The sequence below is a fragment of the Aulonocara sp. 'chitande type north' Nkhata Bay genome, linkage group LG22, assembly GCF_057382095.1.
Source record: "Aulonocara sp. 'chitande type north' Nkhata Bay isolate Kocher_YH1m ecotype deep benthic linkage group LG22, A_spYH_male_GT1.1, whole genome shotgun sequence".
Taxonomy (NCBI): domain Eukaryota; kingdom Metazoa; phylum Chordata; class Actinopteri; order Cichliformes; family Cichlidae; genus Aulonocara; species Aulonocara sp. 'chitande type north' Nkhata Bay.
The window spans coordinates 4,765,877-4,785,443 of record NC_141364.1 but is presented as its reverse complement, the minus strand read 5'-3'; the positions used below and the strand labels follow the sequence as shown (position 1 = coordinate 4,785,443).

The 19,567-nt window shown below is 40.5% G+C and overlaps 2 protein-coding genes across 2 annotated transcripts; both read right to left on the bottom strand.

Moving 5' to 3' along the window:
- Positions 1-305: 305 nt before the first annotated feature.
- tpi1a (triosephosphate isomerase 1a) lies at positions 306-6,260 on the bottom strand. The gene is made up of 7 exons (XM_086281045.1): positions 6,008-6,260; positions 4,561-4,684; positions 3,333-3,432; positions 3,042-3,159; positions 1,713-1,798; positions 1,168-1,255; positions 306-1,015 (listed from the first exon to the last, which is right to left on the bottom strand). The coding sequence occupies exons 1-7, from the start codon at positions 6,117-6,119 to the stop codon at positions 897-899; spliced, it is 747 nt and encodes a 248-aa protein (XP_086137171.1). The 5' UTR covers positions 6,120-6,260; the 3' UTR covers positions 306-896.
- A 2,516-nt stretch (positions 6,261-8,776) lies between these two features.
- Positions 8,777-18,481, bottom strand: gnb3b (guanine nucleotide binding protein (G protein), beta polypeptide 3b). The gene is made up of 9 exons (XM_086279675.1): positions 18,241-18,481; positions 15,947-16,060; positions 14,117-14,262; positions 13,451-13,514; positions 12,480-12,636; positions 12,305-12,371; positions 11,173-11,374; positions 10,808-11,024; positions 8,777-9,783 (listed from the first exon to the last, which is right to left on the bottom strand). Exons 2-9 carry the CDS (start codon positions 16,013-16,015, stop codon positions 9,677-9,679), a joined length of 1,029 nt encoding a protein of 342 aa, XP_086135801.1. The 5' UTR covers positions 16,016-16,060; positions 18,241-18,481; the 3' UTR covers positions 8,777-9,676.
- Positions 18,482-19,567: the final 1,086 nt, after the last annotated feature.

The following is a 19,567-nucleotide window of genomic DNA, read 5'->3' as shown; positions in this document are numbered from 1 at the left end:
AGAAAGCAGAGCGATTTCCTGTGATGATAACGGAGCCAGCTCTGTTGTGAACTCGTGATAGAGCCAACAGTGAAAACGTTTGTGTCTGACATGATGAGTTAAAAAAGAAGAACAAAAACGCAATATGACCCTTTAAAAAAAACCTTTTATGAAGTACTAGTTTCAAGGATTCTATACTAATCAAATATTATTCTAAAAAAATATAAATGCAAAGGAAAAATGCTTTAACTTGTTTTAACTGCTCATAAGTCACATTTAGGTTTCTTTAAAAGCATTTGAAAAGGACAGTAAACCACAAAATAAAATACACTTTTTCCACATTTATTTATTTTGTCTTTTTACTTCTTGCATCATTTATTTCCCTGATTTCTTCAGTCAGTGTTAAACCACAACTCCTCACAGCTCAGTACCTGCAGACATCTTTGTTTTATCATTTCAAGTAAATTCTGTCTGAAACTTTATTTGTTAAAGACCTAAAGTATCAGTTAGTGCAGTTAGGTGAGACACATAAAGTCAAACACATGAAGCAGCCTGGGCTGACCGATCCCCTGATTCTCTAAGTTCACCTCAGTTTAGCAGCAAATAAAGAATTTAAAAGGAAACTTTACATGGATCACATGAATCACATGCCTCAGTGGATTTCCAGTTTTTAATCTTAATTATCTAAAGTTTCCTTATTTATTGAAGTCAGGAAAATAAAGAATGGAGTGAAAAACATCTTTTCTTAAAGGTATTTAGTAGTTTAAATATTCAACATGTGGTTTGTTTTATGAATGCAAACCTCCTCTGGTTTAACTGGATCAGTCAGCCCAGTTTGCAGAAACAAGGTGATACACGGTGCAGATCTAAAGGGCAGGGTGTTTTCCATCGATCCTGCTGTAGTAGTTGTGCATTTGTTATGCACGTGCGTTGATGATGTCGACAAACTCTGGCTTCAGAGAGGCCCCGCCCACCAGGAAGCCATCCACATCGCCCTGAGACGCCAGCTCTCTGCAGTTTGCTCCTGTGACCGAACCTGGAGAGAGTAGCAAAATTAAACCGACCTGTGACGTCTGCAGAGGTTGTACATGTTAATAACACCATTATTTCATGTATATGAAATTGTTGCACCATCATTGAACCTAACACAATCCTACTGTAAAGTTTGCTTTAGTTATGCTCACTGACCTCCGTAGATGATGCGTACAGAGTCGGCCACATCATCGGAGACATTTGCTCTGAGCCACGCCCTCAGCTTCTCGTGGACCTCCTGAGCCTGCATGCATTGATTAAAATGAGACCTATGCATAAATGAATGCTCCAAACCTCAATGAATTGAAGCGATGCACAATAACATGAGAGACTGATGAAGTCATACAGAAAATACTTCATACCCTGTGTAAACTCTCTTTTTCACATGTGACTGCAAAACTAAAAAGACTAGAAAAAAATGAGTTTGTGTTCATGAACAGAATCATTAAACAGTCACATCTTCAAAATCAACTCCCAGGATTCATTTCCACGGAGCACAGACTTAAATCATATAACAATTATGTCACGTGTGCAGCCGATTTGCCCGTGTGTGCAGTTATGTAAAACTAGATATTAAAACATGACAAAGATAAAAATTGGAAATAGGGCTAAACATCCCACTGGACTGGATGTAATGTGAGAAGTTATGATTATTTATGTGCTCACTTATGGGCCTTGTAGTTATGTGGCTGCGGTATTACCTGCTCAGGTGTGGCTGTCTTTCCTGTGCCGATGGCCCAAACAGGTTCATATGCCAGCACGACATTCCCCCAGTCTTTTACATTCTCTGCAACCAAACATCATTCAGGCATAAACATCGATAAGTAACGGTGTGATCGCAGACCCGCATCTACAATCCATTCTCAAGGTGCTTTATCAGCTGCCACCTGCAGCCAGTCATTTGGGCTGCAGCAATATCATGTTAAAGACCTGCAAAGTCTGTATAAAGAATATGGAAGGATAATGGTGGAAAAGACAACAGTTTATCAGCCGAGAGGCCACATTTCACATACATCACAATGCCATAAAACAGGATTATGCCTGACCTCTACCTTAATAATTAACATGGTTATCATTTCTTCAAAAACAAATCTGTCTGGTGTGTTTCTTCTTTAAAAGGTTTTCCTACCTTTCAGAAAGAATAAGCAAACCTTAGTATGCAAACTCAAAAGGTCCTTTCTGATCAGGCAACATCCTAAAAGCAGACCACGGCTGCAAGCTGCCATCAGTTCTCCACCTTTGTTGGCTTTAAAGCTGCAAAGCCTGCTTTAACAGAGGCAGCTGTGTCTGTTGAAGGCAGAGACCACTGACCTATTTACATTTTAAATCAGTACGTGGCCTACTTTCAGTACAGAAGCAGAATACAGGAGGCCAAGATGGAACCAGGGAAAAGATCATCAATCAGGTCTTGTAAAGCCTCAGTGCAGACAGAACAAATCCAGAAGCAAAAGGAACTCGTTTTTCTATCTTTATGCACAGAATAAAAACAGAGTAGAATCCAGCAGTTCACTTTTATGTTTCTGTAACAGTTTTTTTTGTCATTATTCATAATCAGAGAAACATTTGAACCATTAAATAACCAAACTTTTGATCTAAAGAACATAATAGTACAAAAAAGGTGTAAATACATCCGATTTATTTCAAACTGCTCGTTTTCCTTCAAAATATTATGTAATGAATCTCGTTATTAGTTATTACAACTTTGTTTAAATGAAATATTTGAGTAAATAACTAATTATTTTAATTTTACATATATATGTAGAAAAAGTACAAACATAATAGCGCAACAATAATCATGAATAATAATAATAATAATAAAGTAATAAAACATTAGAATAAGAAACTTGAGAAATGAATGACTTATTTTTTTTCCTGTAAAGGTAAAAACAAAGTTTTAGCCATAAAAAAAGATGCAAAAATAATATAAAGCAGAAAAGCTAAAATAAAACTTAAAAAAAAAAACAGATCATGAAAGCCTACAATAAAAAAAAAAAACATAGAAAAAATGTTAATATTTCTCTTGTATTTACCTGCAATGACCTGCGTCTGAGCATAGACGACTTCTTCGGTGGTTCCTGCCTCTCGCTCCTCCAGCTTCTCACCAATGCAGGCGATCACACCCAGATCGTTCTCCAGAGCATGAGCCACCTGAAACGGCAACAAAGTCAGAGTCTACCTGCGCGAACAAGCTGCCATCACTGTGGTGGCATCAGATGAACATATGAACCTGTTTTATGCTGATACAAAATTCTGTTGTGCAAACTCTTACAAAGAAATGTGCCCTTGAAATCCAGATAATTGGAAAGTTCTGTGATTCTCACCTTCTGGCCAATCAGCTCGTCACTTTCCCCAAACACATGACGGCGCTCCGAGTGTCCCAGGATCACCCAGTCTGCCCCGCAGTCCCTGATCATGGCTGGGCTGGAGGGAGAGGAAACATGTAGGACAGCCCATGTCAACTCTACGTATATTGACGTGAAAAAATTTAATGCAATTTGGCTCTTGAAGTTCCTTTTTTTGTTAGGGATGGTTTGTTTTTTGTTGAGTACAATGTTAAAATAAGTTCTTTAAAGAGCAAAAAATGATTTAATATGAAGGCAATGTGAGCAGAGAGTCCAAACATGTTGAAGGATTAGCTGTGTTAGTTCAGTGAAAGAGTTAACACTAGCAGTCAAAAATAAAGAACAAATTATTTCCTTTCATATGTGCAAAATGTGCACAAACTTGCTGACGTCAACAATTTAATTTGTTTTCCAGTGAGTGTCTCATAGAGCAACTAGTTTAAATTATGCTCAGCAAGCAAAACAAAAAGGTGGAGGAAGGAGAAAAATCAGGAGCAAGAACAGGACTTTGTATGTGAGAGAGAGACTTTAAAAGCTGCTCCACTGGAACTGATTGTTGAATAAGAAACTCTATTAATGAGTGTGTTTGTTATGCAGTGATCCATCCCGTCAGTTTGTGAGGACCTGTGGCTGATGGGATTCTCTCTTTTGCCCCATGTTTATGGACATTACAGCTGTCTTTCTTGATGTTATGAGTCTATAGCACAAGCTTAAATAATAACCTCTGGATGTGGTCGCTGTCCGTGGTGCTGATCAAAAACTGTAATGGTTCTATTGATATTATTTTTACACAAATTTTGTGTGTGCATGTTTGTGTATGTGTAAGAGAGACAGCAAATGGGAGATGCTGTGTTTGCACCTGTACAACATAACAGCTATCCCTGGGGGCAGGGATAGCTCAGTAGGTAAAGTGGTCGCCCCATGATCGGAAGGTCGGCGGTTCGAATCCACTTAACTGAGGTACCCCTGAGCAAGGTACCGTCCCTACACACTGCTCCCCGGGCGCCTGCTTAGTGGGCTGCCCACTGCTTCACTGAGTGAATGGGTCAAATGCAGAGAAAAACAAGTAATTTCCCCATGGGGATCAATAAAGTATCCATTATTATTATTATTATTATTAAATAATATCCGCCCCAAGGCCGATCACAGAGTGGGTATGCCTGTGAGCACAGCATTATATATAAAGTATTTGAGTTAGGAGAGATACCTGATCTCTCCAGTAAACGCTCCCTTGGCCACCTTGTAGCAGTTCTGCGCTGCGACGGAGATCCTGGGATCCAGATTGGATCGGGCAAAGTCCAGGTAGATGGAGGGAGCGGCACAAACCACCTCTGAAATCAGACAGAATGACTGGTGTTTGCTGTGATGATTGTCTGAGTTTTACTTTTATTCATTAGTTAAACCAGTGTAAAAGCTCTAAGAGCATTATTGTTGATGTAAATGCTTCTTTGCTCTGATCGTTTTCAACTGTTATACCTGAATAAATGAAGGGAAAACCTGAATTCTGCATTTACAAACACCTTCTGCATTTGAAACAATCCGGAGACCCTGAGAGGCAGTTAAATGGACATAGAGCTAAACTGTGATTCTGGCTGGAGACTGAAATGATTTCATCTAACTGAAGATTACGATTGCTTTCATCACCAACCGCCTCCAGCAGCCTGCCTCATTTTAAAGACATTAAGAAACAGTCATGAAGACACTGTAAGAGAAAATAAATTAATGCAGAGCTGCTTAAATATAGCAAAGAGAATCGGTTACTTTGGTCAATAATTATTTAACACAGAGAAACTGTGTGTTTTAATCATCGTTTCATGCATATGTATCTGTTCTGTTCTGGACTGCGTGAAAGCAAAAGAAAAGAATTCATTTTTAAAAAGTGCTTTATCTCAATTGTCTGGTTTTAAAAACTCCTTGAATAAAATTTGAGTAGTTGCACACTCCTATGTACAAGCCCTTATCATAAGCATATGTTGTTGTTCAGTGATGCAGCAGGCTTGTTCTTCAGTAATTGAGCCTACATGAGCATGAATGAGTGTGTGAAGACAGGCTAAAGACTTTGTTTTTGCAACAAAAAAACAACAACAACAAAAAACATCAGTGTGTAAAAAGTAAATAAACTGCTGGATCACACAGTTTTATGTCAGAGTACAGCATATTAGTACAAAAAAATCCTTGATTCAAAGATTTGGTGTTCAGTATTTGGTTCTTTGTCTACTTTAAGTCAGGCGCTCTAAAACGACCAAACTGAAAACACAAATGAGCCTCAAAAATGTCTGACTGGTGGAGGGAACCCAAGCTGTGAACTGTGTGAAGACACAGGGACTTTTCACAGACTCAGTGGACTAACCTCAGCTGTCAAGCACAGCAATAAAAACCATGATTTAGGTTCCATTTGATGGGGAAAAGTACGAAGAGGCAGAAAATTAATTCCTCAAAGTGAAGTGAGAGAATGAGGCCTTCATGTGACGCCTCCTGATCACGTGACTTTCAATGTCACTGTGTCACCTGTGAAGCATCAGCAGCATCCCCCCCCCCCCTCCTCCTCCTCTGTCAGCCCCTCCCACGTCACCAATCACAATCGCTTTTATTGATCCCCTCTAACCGCCACACACAGTCAGTCAGCGGTCCCGGCAATAATCTGGGGCTGTTACCGGTCTCGTCGTGCAGGCTGGCGGTGTTCAGGGTGCTGATGAGCTCTCCAAGACTCTCTTTGTTCCCGTTCATCTTCCAGTTTCCACCCACGAAGAACTTGCGAAGCGCCATGGCCGGCGAATATTAGCTGGTAGCCGGTGAGGAGAGGAGCTGGAGGTCGATCTGGAGTCCGGCCGGTGTGCAGGTCAGGTGATGCCAGAAATATCAGCTCCAAACACCGGCAAACGTCCTTCTTCTTCTGCGTGGGATTATGAAGGCAGTCGCAGAGCTTCACGGGACGTTACCTCCACCTGCTGTACAGAAGTTGTCCTTCCCACCATGGATGCAAAAGTATAAAGTACACGTACATTCACGGGGTATTCTCATGGAAACCGCTCAGAAATGTTAAGATTTTGCATTAAGCTTCTCGTGGCATTTTTTGTTCGTTGTTTCTGTTCTCTGGTTGTCTCTACTTTCAGTTTTATTTTTTCCAATAAAAAGAGACAAAAGACACAAAGTCAAACATGAGTGTTGACAATATAACAATTTTATTGTTATTTATATTTTCAGTAATATTGTTATTGTGAATCACTTTGGGCATGATGATCATGTAAAATAAACCGTTTACACAGGATTTAAATGGATGGAACTTGGAATAATCAGACCTCCTTTAAAGTTATCAATATTTTACTTTGGTCAGTAATATTTAATTGATTCAGTTCACAGTAATTATAATACCTTGAAAATATATTTTCCAAATTTACAATCATAATATGTAAAAATTGGATGTTTTTATTGTGAAAATCATGCCAAAAATACCATAAAATCACAAGCAAGTCATTACTGTAACATTATATTCTGTCTAAATTATACATTTTGCTAAATTGTACCTTTATGTACCAAACTTTTGACTATTCAGAAAACTCGTACCTTACATGACGTTTATGTTTGTTAAATAACTTAAATCCATCCATTCTCTTCTGCTTGTCCAATTCAGGGAGGGGCGGGATACACCCCGGACAGGTCGCCAGTCTGTGGCAGGGCTAACACATAGAGACAGACAACCATTCACACTCACATTCCCACCTATGGGCAATTTAGAATGACCAGTTAGCCTAATCCCACTAATAGTCTTTGGTCTATGGGAGGAAGTCAGAGTACTCAGAGAGTTCCCACACAAACTTCACACTGAAAGACCCTGGCCTGATGGCGAGTTGAACTCAGGACCTTCTTAGTAATGTGAGCAGTGGTCTTTTTGTGAGCTTTTTAAACTTTTTGAATGATATATATATTTTTTAATTTAGCTTCTCTTCATTGATTTTCTGAAAGAGAATGGAGGTTTTCTGGAACAACTTCAATGACGCCCAAAGTGCATAGAGAAGAACAAGGGTCTGAAGCTCCAGCAACACTTATAGTATAAAGAACAGCTTTATTATTTGACCAAGGCTGTTTCGGCCTGTGGCCTTCATCATGGTCATCCATCCATCAGGTCGTTGTCTTCATTGGTTGACTGTACATTTTAGAATTTACTTTAAAGTTTTAGTTTTTCCTTTTAGGGTCCTTGTTAGGTTTATATTGTTGATTGTCATTTATGCTTAGAAATATTTAACCATATATGCTTAGAGGTGTATAATCGATTGTGTAGTGATAGGATGTGTGATCCTTAATAGTCTGCAAAGGCTTTGTGTGCATTCCAGTGTTCTGGCATTCACACCCACATCCTGGGAGCATGGGAGAGGTCGTACCTTCTCTTATTGTTTTATGGTAGGATAAACGTATATGTCAGTTTTAGTCTAAGTGCCTTTTGTTTAGATGAACTGCTGGACTTCCAGACCAGCAGGTTTAGGGAAGTCTTTATGGGGTCACACACTGACCCCCCCCCCCCCCCCCCCACACACACACACACACACTTACACAACGCACAGGCAAGGTACTCTTTGTGTGTATGTATACATCGTATGCTAATGCAGCTATGCATATTCATGTAACCTCAATAAAAGAGCAGTGTTACGGGGGAGCAGATGAGAGCAACTGGGGTCAAGCGAAGGGACGGCGTTTGTTCACTTCTCTCCCGTGCATGAGAAACATAAAGAACTTTGCCTACTCGTGTCTTGCTTTGCTGTGTAATTAAATTGTCCTTAACGTTCCAGCGAATAGGTTTATGCTACAAACCTATCAGTCCTACATGGTCAAACTCCCTCGGTATGTCTGTCACCGTGAGGAACCTCATTGAGCTTACAGGTCATCAGGTCAAAAGTCGCCGTTGGCTTCACTGTCAAAGTTGAGAAATTGTCTTTGTGCTGTAGAGACTCCACTGACTCTTTTACAAGCTTGTAATTAATTTGATGTTTTATGTTATGAATCTACTTGTGTTTTTCTTGTGTTTTTGTGAAGCACTTTGCAGTTTTTATCAGTGAAAAGTTCTGTTTAAATCAGTGTTACATACTTTAACTTATTTTCTGATTCCAGTACATGTGATGCAGAACATCAGCACTTTGTCTGGAGACAATTCAAACCTCCTCGTTCACTGTAGAGCTTCATTTCTGCACCAGCATCTCTGTGTCTACCCTGCTGCTGTTTGCAGGTATGACTCACATTACTGAGGTGTGCTGACCTCTAATGAGATTCCGCTCCAGGCATTTTTGCCCTCTGATGATGAGAGCAACAGCTGCAGGGACCAGTCTAGATTCTGGAGGACTGTATGTGCATGTTAATGTAAGAAATTAAAACTAACCCTCATAACTAAAGGTCAGACCTTGTCATTGAAACAAAAAGACTCTGACATAGTCTTAATGCAGAATTCTATGTTTATTAGAAAGATTTCCAACAGAAATCTTGTATTTTTTTGTACAGAGGAACTGCTCAAGTTTAAAAGTACAACAAAATGCAGCTGAAGCCAGAGGAGTAAAGAAAGCTTACAGGAGTGTTTTACAGCCACTCTCACAGCCAGGTTCCACCTTCAAACCATCATCCACGAGCCCATCAGTGTTTTTTTTTACCTGTGAAGTGGGGAAAGCAGCCATCTTGGATCAAAGTCAGCTGGTGGTAATATGGGACCCGAGAAAGCAGCTCAACCATACAAATACACACTCAGAATATGTGCAGCCAAAAAAGCAAACAGATCAGATACAACAAAGAGACTCTGTACATAGACATTTCTAATGTGTTAATCTATAAAATATAAATAAATATACATGTCAGTCTTTTTCTTCTAGATGATTGCAGTGCTCTTTTAAAAGGTCAAAGACCTCGAAGACAATAAAAATAAATCTGTAGCTCTATCTTCATATTTTCATTATTTACTGTTCTTTATTCAGTTATTTTCAGAAAATCTAGAGATTTTTATCATTTTCAATAAGAGCTTATTTTCCGCTCCGTTTTGATTAATAATCTATTTTTTTTAAGATTTACTTTTTTCAGCAAATAAATCCACAGTAAAGCTTTCTTGTACATGCAGTGGGATGCATCGTGCATTGTTTAACTGATGCCATTTGCACAATATGACTCATTCGCAACCTTTTAAAATTTGCATACATGTATGAGGAAGAAGCAGAGCGGGAAAAAGAAAGAGAGGAAGGTCAAATATCTGCACCAAATCTCCAGCCTCACTTCTCTGCCACTATTTTCCTCTCCTCTCATCCTGCTCCGTTTCTTCTTCGTCTCCTGGCGTTATTCTCTGCAGGGACGCCTCAGTTCCACAGTTTGAGGAAGCTGTCCCAGGATCCTGTGCAGACGCCCATACCGTCATCAGGGACGCCGGTGCAGCTCACCCTGTTGTCATGACCGGAGAGCACGCCTGGTGTTGTACAACAAGATAAAAGACATGAAAGAGTGCAGAAGGAGTGAAGGAAAAGTAAGAGGTCATGGTTGTAAGCAATGGAGATGAGTGAATAAAAGTAATTATGACAGAGAAATTAAAAGGAGAGTAAAGAAAAGGAAAAAAGATGCTCAGAAGGCACAAGATGAGTCAATGAAAAACAAAAAGAGTGGAAAGTACAAACAGAGGAGAAAGTGTGGAACAAAAATAAGACATCACAAGAACAAAGTATATGAGGAAAGCAAAGAAGAGCAAATGGCCAAAAAAATCAGGGAGGGGAAAAAATCATATGAAAGTGACGAAAGAAAAAGAAGAAATTCAAGGAGAGGACATGGAAAAGAAAAGAGTGGGAAGCAGACAAGAAAAGAGGGGAAGTAAAGGAAAAAGATGAGCGAGTGAAGCACATAAAGGAAGGAGAATTAAAGACGAGAAGAAAGAACATTGGGGAAAAAAGGGAATAACATGAAGTGACTGTAGAAAGTAGAGTGGAGTGTAAGCAAACAGCAAAATGGAACAACATGTCAGAACAACACCAAAAATAGAAAAATAGAAAAAGAATGGCAGAGAAGAAAGGGAACAAGGAGAAAGAGCAAAGGGAAAATGGTGGAAATGATTAATTAAAGGAAAGGAAAAGAAAAAAGAGGGGAAAACAGCATCGGGAAGAGAGGAAGCAAGGGAAGGAAAAAAATGACGGCAAGGAAAGAGAGTAAATGAAAAAATTTAGGAGACGAATTGGAAACAGCAAAGGAAATAAATGTATTTTCTTTTTTAAGAAATAAAATATTCATTTTTGAAAAAAAATTAATGAACTGTTCCGTTGGAAGCAAAGAGATCATAAAAATAGTGCATCAGCACCATCTACAGGTGACATGTGGAAGAGCACCAACGTTAATGAAAACGTCACTCCCTATGCTCCCTTTTAAAAGTCTATAAATTAAGATATCCATCCATCCACAAGATATACATATTTAAATTTAAGTAATTTTGAATAAACTCTGCTCACCGACTTTCTCTCCCTTCAGTGAGTCCCAGATGTGGCAGTTGAAGTCATCGTAACCTGCAAAGATAAGGCGGCCTGAGCTGGAGAGAGCCAGAGATGTGACCCCGGCGTTCAGGCTGGCGTCCTGGTAGCTAATCACCTCCTGGTCGGCGCGCAGGTCGTACATCTTGCATTGGCAGTCATCGGAGCCTGTGATGATGGCATTACCACTTTGGAAGAACTACAAGTGGGACGAGAAGAAGCATTTGAGTTTTAAACCAAGAGGAAATAGTTTTGCTAAGGCAGCCTTCAGACCACAACTGTCCCCCTATAGACTAGAAATAGTGTGATTTGTGTGTGTGTGTCGTGAGTTTCTGGGATATCCTCACAGAAATGGCGTTAATGTCGCTGGTGTGTCCGGAGAAAGTCTGCTTGCAGGCGCCTTCCCTCAGATCCCACAGCTTGGCCAGAGAGTCACAGGCTCCAGAGATGAAGGTGTTCATGTCGGGGGAGAGAGCCAGCGACATGCAGTCCCCAATGTGGTTGGTGAAGTTGACCTTCAGCTTGCCGGTCTCCAGGTCCCACAGACAGCTGAAGATGAGAGGAAGAAGACAGAGACACAAATCAGAGGTTTTTAGACCAGACGGCGTTCTGATTAACTGTCTCAGGTCTTTTTAGCTTACCTCAAATCTAATTTCTTGATGACAGCTCTAAGTTCGTTTGTATCTTTGTTAATATGAATGAACAAATAACATTAATTTATTTGTTAATTCATATTTTCAAGCAATGATCTGAGATTAATGTTATCTCCATCTCAACTGTTTAGAGACATCTGCCTGATAAAATACACAGCATGCACACAGGTAGCTACGGTGGCCGAGCCCTGTAGGACACCGTGTGCACATGTCCATTTTTCTCTGAACCATACAACATGTTCTAGTCAATAAACACACTGCGAGAGTTTCATGGGATCATAATGAAGTGACAACTACAGTCGTTTTCTTATAGACTTTTATAAAATATGACTTATTTTTAATTTAATTTAACTTAATTTAATTTATATAGCACCAAATCACAACAGTCACCTCGAGGTGCTTTGTAGCGTAAGGCAAAGACCCTACAATAATGCAGAGAAAGCCCCAACAATTAGACGACACCCTATGTACAAACACTTGGCAACAGTGGGAAGGAAAAACAGGACAAAACCAGGCTACGTGAGGGCCAGCAATTTGCAGCGACTGGCTCCGCCCCCCACTGGTCATTAGAAAGAGTGCAGGTTTAAGGCACTTCCCCTTTACATTTTAGAAATATTGCCTATAGTATGTGGTAATATGAAGACACCATAGAGCACATGATTGGTGAACAAGTGTCATGGTTTTTTTTAATACCTTCAGGCTAATGGGAGAATGCACAGCCTTGATACTGATTTAAAAGCTGCTCTTTTTCCCTTGTTCACTACTTTAGGTGGGTTGATAGAAATGACTGACATCAAACACTAAGAAACACAAACTTTAAACTCACCAGGTGGTGTCACCGGAGGCTGTCAAGATCTCACTATCGCTAAGGAAACGGCAGCAAGACAGGTAACCTGGGCGAGAGAGAGTTTTGCGAGCGTCTCAGGTTGGCTGTGCATGCATTCATTGGTTTTGATGCTGTGAAGTAAGTTGAAGGCATTTAAAGGAAGCTCCCTCCTCACCTGTGTGTGCGTCCAGCTCTCTGAGGGTTTTGGGGCTGGCCGCCTTGATGTTGTAAACTGTGCAGATGTTGTCCAGACCACCGCTGGCCACCAGGTTACCAGAAGGGGCGAAGGCGACACTCATCACCCAAGCAGACTTCAGTGGAACAGCAACCAACTGGGAAGAGGGAATTCAGTTTAAACAACCAGGAGGTTGCAGCTCTGCGGTTTAACAAGCATGGACAGCGTTTGAAGGCTGGGGAGACGATGTTCCTGTTGGCTGTCTGTGCTTCCACTCAGGTCTAAAGGCCTGCGAGGAACCACTGCAACAGCAACAACAAGCTTATCGTGACACTATTAATCTTTGTTTACTGCTTTAGAAATAGGTTCACTGAGTCACCGCAGGAAAGCAGATGAACAGTCAAAGTAGAGTCAAAACACACAAAATGCTAAATGTAAATGAAGAGATTTTCACAAATGTTTGTGAAGATTCATCACAACAGACCAGTTGTTTCTGGACTCCTGTAAAGCACTGACCCTCAAACAGGGGTGCTTTGAAGGGTGCTCAGAAATGAATTTAAACTGTGAAGCTTGCTCATCCATTGGCTAATTAGCTCACTGCTGAAATCTGCTCACTGGGTAATCTAATTATGTTGGGATGTACTAAATAAATACTGAGCTCCAAGCTCAGATTGAACATTTTCTCCTTGTTCTTCTCTTCTTTTGTTTTTAACACTTGTTCTCAGTTTCTGTTATTATCCATTTGTGTTAGTCATTGTTGATATATCTAAAAGAACATGAACTAAAAAGTACTAACTTACTAAATGAAATTAGCAGTTGATGACTGATTGTTTCATTGAGTAAATATGCAGTTTTTGTCTTATTTTGCAGGTTGTGTGTGGTTTGTTTTACTTGGTCTATTATATATTGCACTCCACAAATAACATGCCTGCACATTCAGATTAATTATGACATATCCCATGCAGTCCTACCTTGTTCCCTGTGAAACAGTCCCAGATGAGCAGCTTTCCATCCTGTGATGCACTGACCATCTGCCTGTGAGAGAAAGGAAGTGTCACTGTGTTTGAAGAGCACTTCAATCTTCATTAAATTAAAGATTTAAAAAACATCTCAGTGAGATAATGTCTCACTAATGATGAATATTTCTGTGGCTGTTAGAAAAGAGATGTCGTGTAGCAGTAACTATTGTGCCTTTTAAATTCACATGGATTGACTGTATGCTGGAGTTTATCTCGTTTCTGCATCTAAAGTTTGTTCACATGCGAAATAGTTTGGCTGTTATCACAACTAATGTTTGCATCCTGCAAATTCTGATGTCAAAGTCACAAACATATTAAAAACACACACACATTAATATGGATAAAAATCAGCAGTTTATAATCTTCAAGACACACATTCATTTTCATTACAGCACATACAAATAAATCAGGTAATTTCAGTATTTCTTTAATATTACAAGTGTTTTCTTCAAACTGTCAAACAGGCGATGTTATATTTACATATTACGTTTTTTAAGCATTAAATAGAGGTTTTTAAAAAGTAAAGGGATGAAACGAGTATTCATATACAACCTATTGTTGAATTTGATTACAGAGCTGCTCTTTTCTTACACAAACGTGCCACCCTTTCATCCTCACCTGGAGTCAGCTGACCAGTGCATGGCATAGATTTTAGCCAGGTGACCCTTGAGTGTCTTCCTGAGCTTCAGCTGGACCCGACCCACTGAGTCCACCCCTGATGCTGCTGCAGACATGCTGCCGTCATTCACAGCTTTGCGGGCCGCCTATTGGTCACACAGAGAATTACAGGTTTGGAAAAAGAAAAACTGTGTAGTCGGTGTTTTTCCTCACTCCTTTCCTCTGTGATGGCATCACAGCAATTCTAGCATTAGGAAAAAGGAAGGAGGTCCACTAAGTCCTCCACTAAGGCGAATTAACCTCCACAAATTATAAAGGAAAAACTAAGAGTAAGTAAGATCTGCAATCAAAAGAAACCTCTTCACAAGGGTAATATAAGCACCATGGGTCCATCCTCTATAATTATTAGTTTTTACCTGTCTAGTGAAACATGTTTAAATAAATATGATTATTAAGGCCATCCTGAACATTTTCCTGTTGTTTTGAACTTACAGTGACTCAGACAGACAGATATGTATGTATATACACATGTGTCTATGTGTTAACAGACCTCTCTGCATTGAATCATATCTGTTATTAACCTCTGTCTCTCTTCCACAGCATGTCTTTTATCCTGTCTTCCTTCTCTCATCCCAATCAGTCGTAGCAGATGGCCCCGCCCCTCCCTGAGCTGAGTTTCTTCCTGTTAAAAGGAAGTTTTTCCTTCCCACTGTTGCCAAAGTGCTGCTCATAGGGGGTCAAATGGTTGTTGGGTTTTTCTCTGTATCTACTGTACAATATAAAGCGCCTCGAGGCGACTGCTGTTGTGATTTGGCGCTATATAAATAAAACTGAATTGAATTGAATATCAAAAGACCTCCAATGGACCTCCAATGGAGCTCTAACACCTCTGCGGTCTTAAAGAAGGCCCAACAGCGTCTCCACTTTCTGAGAATCCTCAGAAAAATGGACCTGAAGAAGGAGCTGCTGACCGTCTTCTACCGCTGCTCCATTGAAAGTGTGCTGACATATTGCATCGGTGTGTGGTTCTCCAGCTGCACCACAGCACACAGAAAGGCACTCCAGAGGGTCATCAACATGGCCCAAAAAATCATTGGACATCCTCTTCCCTCCCTGAAGGACCTGTACAGCACTCGCTGTCTCAAGAGGGCACGCAGCATCCTACGGGACTGCACACACCCAGGACACCGGGTGTTTAAGCTGCTGCCGTCTGGCAGGAGGTTCAGGCTGCTGAGGTCCCGAACAAATAGACTCAAGGACAGCTTTTACAACAGGGCAATAGCCCTGATCAATGTAAATAGCTGACCTGACTGGATACCTCCCTGGACTTTTTAGGGGGAGGTAACAATGTTTAAAACGATAACAATAATATTTATATTTATAACAAGGTGCAATAATAATTAATGTGCAATAATAACAGTGTGCAATACACATACACTTATTCTTCTTTTTTATACTAAGTTAATATACTGTGTTGTGTTGTTTGTTACGTTGTGATGTGTCATATCGTGTCGTGTTGTGTTATATGTAGTGCCGACGTAGGACAGTTTTTCCAATTTCATTGTACTACTGTACTATGTATGACTGTGCAATGACAATAAAGAGTTATCTTATCTTATCTTATCTTATCTTAAAAGATTACATGCATATCTGTCACGTGACGGATGGAGAAAGACTGATTACTTGAGGTTAGTGTTAAATAAATACAATAACATTAATATACACGCTAGATAATATGAAAAATATGGTGTCACGGGGGTGAAATCAGGATTGTTTTTATGGTGTTGAAGATAAAAACACCTGGAACTTCCTCCCACAAGAAACGCTCACCTCAATCTGTGCACGGAGGCCATCACACTCCTTTTTCAGTGCATCCATTTCAGCCTTCTCAGCTGCCATGGCGAGAGTTGTTTGTTGATGTTACTGATGAAAAACCAAGCGACACTGAGAGGAATAGGAAATGGGGAAAAACACAAAAAAAATATAATTATTTACTTGGAAAATATTCTGAAGTCCACGTGTGGACTAGACATATTTGCACAGACAGCAATGTTTGGATGTTTGTTGCAGCTCATTGTGAAAGATGTTAATGCTGTTAGTGGAATGACTCCCAGCCAAACGTATCCTCACGTTTGACCCTGCTGTGAAATAAAGTAGGTACCACTCAGTGACCCTGATTCCTGAACTGGAACGCTTCGATTCTTGTTGCACCACCAAGTCTACAGAAACAATTAGACACTCAGGTGTCAGCTGTCCCTGAACAAAGAGAGGAAGGGAACCGTTTAGAAGTATTAAAGAAGACGGCACAGAATCAACAATGGGTAAAAGAGGACAAGAGGAATGAAGGATAGATGTGTAGGACTTAGGAAAGAAGGAAGCAATTACATTACTCTAAAGGTCTAAAGGGCACTTAGTACATTTATTTTTGCGTGATTTAGAGGATAAAATACACGTCTTTAGTTTTTACTGACTCCTTTTATTCTTTATGGTTTTAAAGAGTTGGATCAGTGTTGAATCTTCCTTGTAAGGAATTTATGGTTGCCTTAACTTCAGTGTCCATTTTGACCTCACCAACACCCTTCCAGTGTAAAACTTTAAACCCTCAGGTTACATCATGTTACATCACCAACATCAAGGTCAAACAGCTAAAAGTTAACGGTCAGAAGCTGAAAAAACAAACAACAATAAAAGAAAAGCTGTTATTTCCAATCAGTGTCATCGTTTTTCTTGGTTTGTTCTTTTACTTTGAAACTTAGTGTTTACAATAAGTGTTCGGCTAATACTCTGTAACAGGATGCTGATGACTGACTAACTGAACACCGATTAACTGTGTGCACGTTTCTGCACATCATCAAACTATCGAGCTAAAAGCCTGAACCCCCATGAGTGAGGTAAAAATGACTGCTAATGCAAAACACAGAGATTCCAGTGAGGAATATTAAAACTTCCAGAGTTGTGCTACAGTTTTAACCTTGCCTGACTTGTTAGTCACAAACCATAAGTAGAGCTTGCACAGTAGTCACACAGGAACATGCAGGAGCTTTTACAGAAGACGGAGACATGATTAAGAATAAACGTCCACTGATTAGTACAAGTGATCGGTTGCATCAGTCTATGTGCAGGTAGCAGCTGCACATAGACTATGGAAGGTCGAGGATATGGTGGGGGCAGAGGTGAGGGGAGTTTGGGATGGGTTTCTACAGGACTTTAAATCCCTGCAGGAGAGCTTAAGAGAAGCTTTAGCGGTCAAATCTCCTGTCATCTGATTGCTGACTGCTCTTTACCCTGAGATCAGAGTGAGAGGGAGGGACTGCGGCGTGGACAATAGAAGAAATGGAGCTTCTGTTAGAGTCAAGACCAAAAACTGCTCCTCCTCTACTGTCCTGTTTATTCATTTGAGGTGCACTTATTGTTCAACATGTGAATGAAACACATGCGGCCATTTTCCAGAGCTTAAAGCCAGTGAAAATCTGAAACCTTATTACACCACTCTCCACCACTATAAGGACAACTTAACACCACAACCTCCTGTCAGTGTGTTATTCTTGCACGCACACTTTAATGTGCAGACTGGAGGAGTCATGAGTTGACTCATTACACTCATGGACTGAGCCATCTGATTAGCAGACCACCTGCTACCACCAAAGATTTCCACAAACAAAGTGAGCTGGATGAGGTTTAGCTCTTTGTGACCGACCAGGCTGCAGCTTACTGCTGCTCCACCTCAAGCTCCAATCCTCTTTGGCAGAGTTGCTACAATCCAAAGATCACCTTCAGAGGGTTTAAGGATGCAGTGACAAGTTATTCTGTTGTTTGAAAGAAATTGATGACTTAACTCAAGTTGCATTGGTCAAATATCCTGAATTTGATCAAATCATGTGTTAGAAAATACAGAAAATCCCCAAAGTTGCTGATCACTTTTTGCTTTGGTAGCACAGCACTGCAAAAGTTCACTTCCTGTTCTTCCAAATAATAAAAAGCAGAACTCCACTTTTTTTCTTCAAACGGTGACAAAGAAAGATGATGAGTCCCCACAGCTGACTCAAAGCAGCTCCAACTGTTCCCCAGCAGCATTCCTTAACTTTAAACTGTCACAAAGAAGCACCAGAAATGCTGAAACTCACCTTTTCTCTTTTTCTGCACCTGTGCAGATCCCGATCGCAGACACCTGTGTTCCCCCTTTGAGCCGTTTCAGCTTCCACAGCTCTACAGGGTGCACAACCTGCTCGCTGGCTCCTCTGATGCTCTCCCACCGGCTGACTGCTAGTGGCTGTACTAGTGAAAAAGTCTGAGCCTTCCTCCACGGTGACGAACAGATGAGGATTGGAGGGGATGAAGGAGATAAGTGATGAAGGGATAAGGCTCAATGATGGAAATAGGGAAGGAGAGAGAGAGGAAAAAGGAAAGGGAGCGTGGCGAGAGGAGGTAGGTAAAGCAATTGAAGGGAGAAAATCAGGTTATGAGGTCAAAAGATGAGAAGAGGTGAAGAAATCCAAGAACAAGACAAGAAGAGGAAGGGAACAGATGTCATAGCACAAGAGTAAACTAAAGGAAAGAAAGACAAACACAGAGATTTGTCTAAAGCAGGAAGATGGGAACTCTTCAGAGCACAAAGTTGGTTCCACGAACAGAGCAGTGGTTTCTTCTTGTGTTTAATTTATCCTATTAAAGGTTCAACAAAATATAAGGCAACGCCAGTTAAAAATGTTCATTTTAATTTCCACAGCTGTTTGTTCTTTTTTAACCCATCCACAAAGTAGTTTTATTCATTGGTGCATTGGTACGTATGCTTTGAATGCCCTGTGGTTGCAGAGAGGTGACATTGGTGCCTTGATTCCTGACATTGCACTGCATGTTTTTGGATGCGGGCGCAGGAATGGAGAGATGGACTGAGGCGGAGGTTTACAGGAGGGGTGAATTGGTTTGTCGGAGCTAATGAGCTGAGCCCAGTTAATCAGGGTCTAATAGGATATCCGGGGACGGGCAATCTCATTAGGGAATTAGAGCAGGTCAGGCTGAACGCGCGTCACACCTGACACACAGCAAAGGCACGGACGGAAAGTGGATCAAGAGTCAAAGGTTTTGTCTCAAAATTTAAAACTTTGATGCTGCATTTTTATTTCAAGACTGGAAGAGATTCAAGTTCCTTATAAAGATTCAATTCTTCAAATCAAGCAGTCTTTCTCCTTTACTATATGGGAAAAAATAAAATAAAATCAGCAGTAGACAGACGTGCAGGAGAGCAGGACATTAGATCTGTTTGGATGCAGACACTGAGAGAGAACATGGGAGAGGTTTTGGGTCGTGTCCTGCAGAGCAGGTACTCGTCTTCCACGTGAGCTGATCTTGGCTCCGCCCTCTTAGCATCTTTTAATTAGACTTGCAGCTTCAGGGCAAAGTTCCATGATTTTTATCCAAGAAAACTGGGGATAGAAAACTTCCTTTAGATCA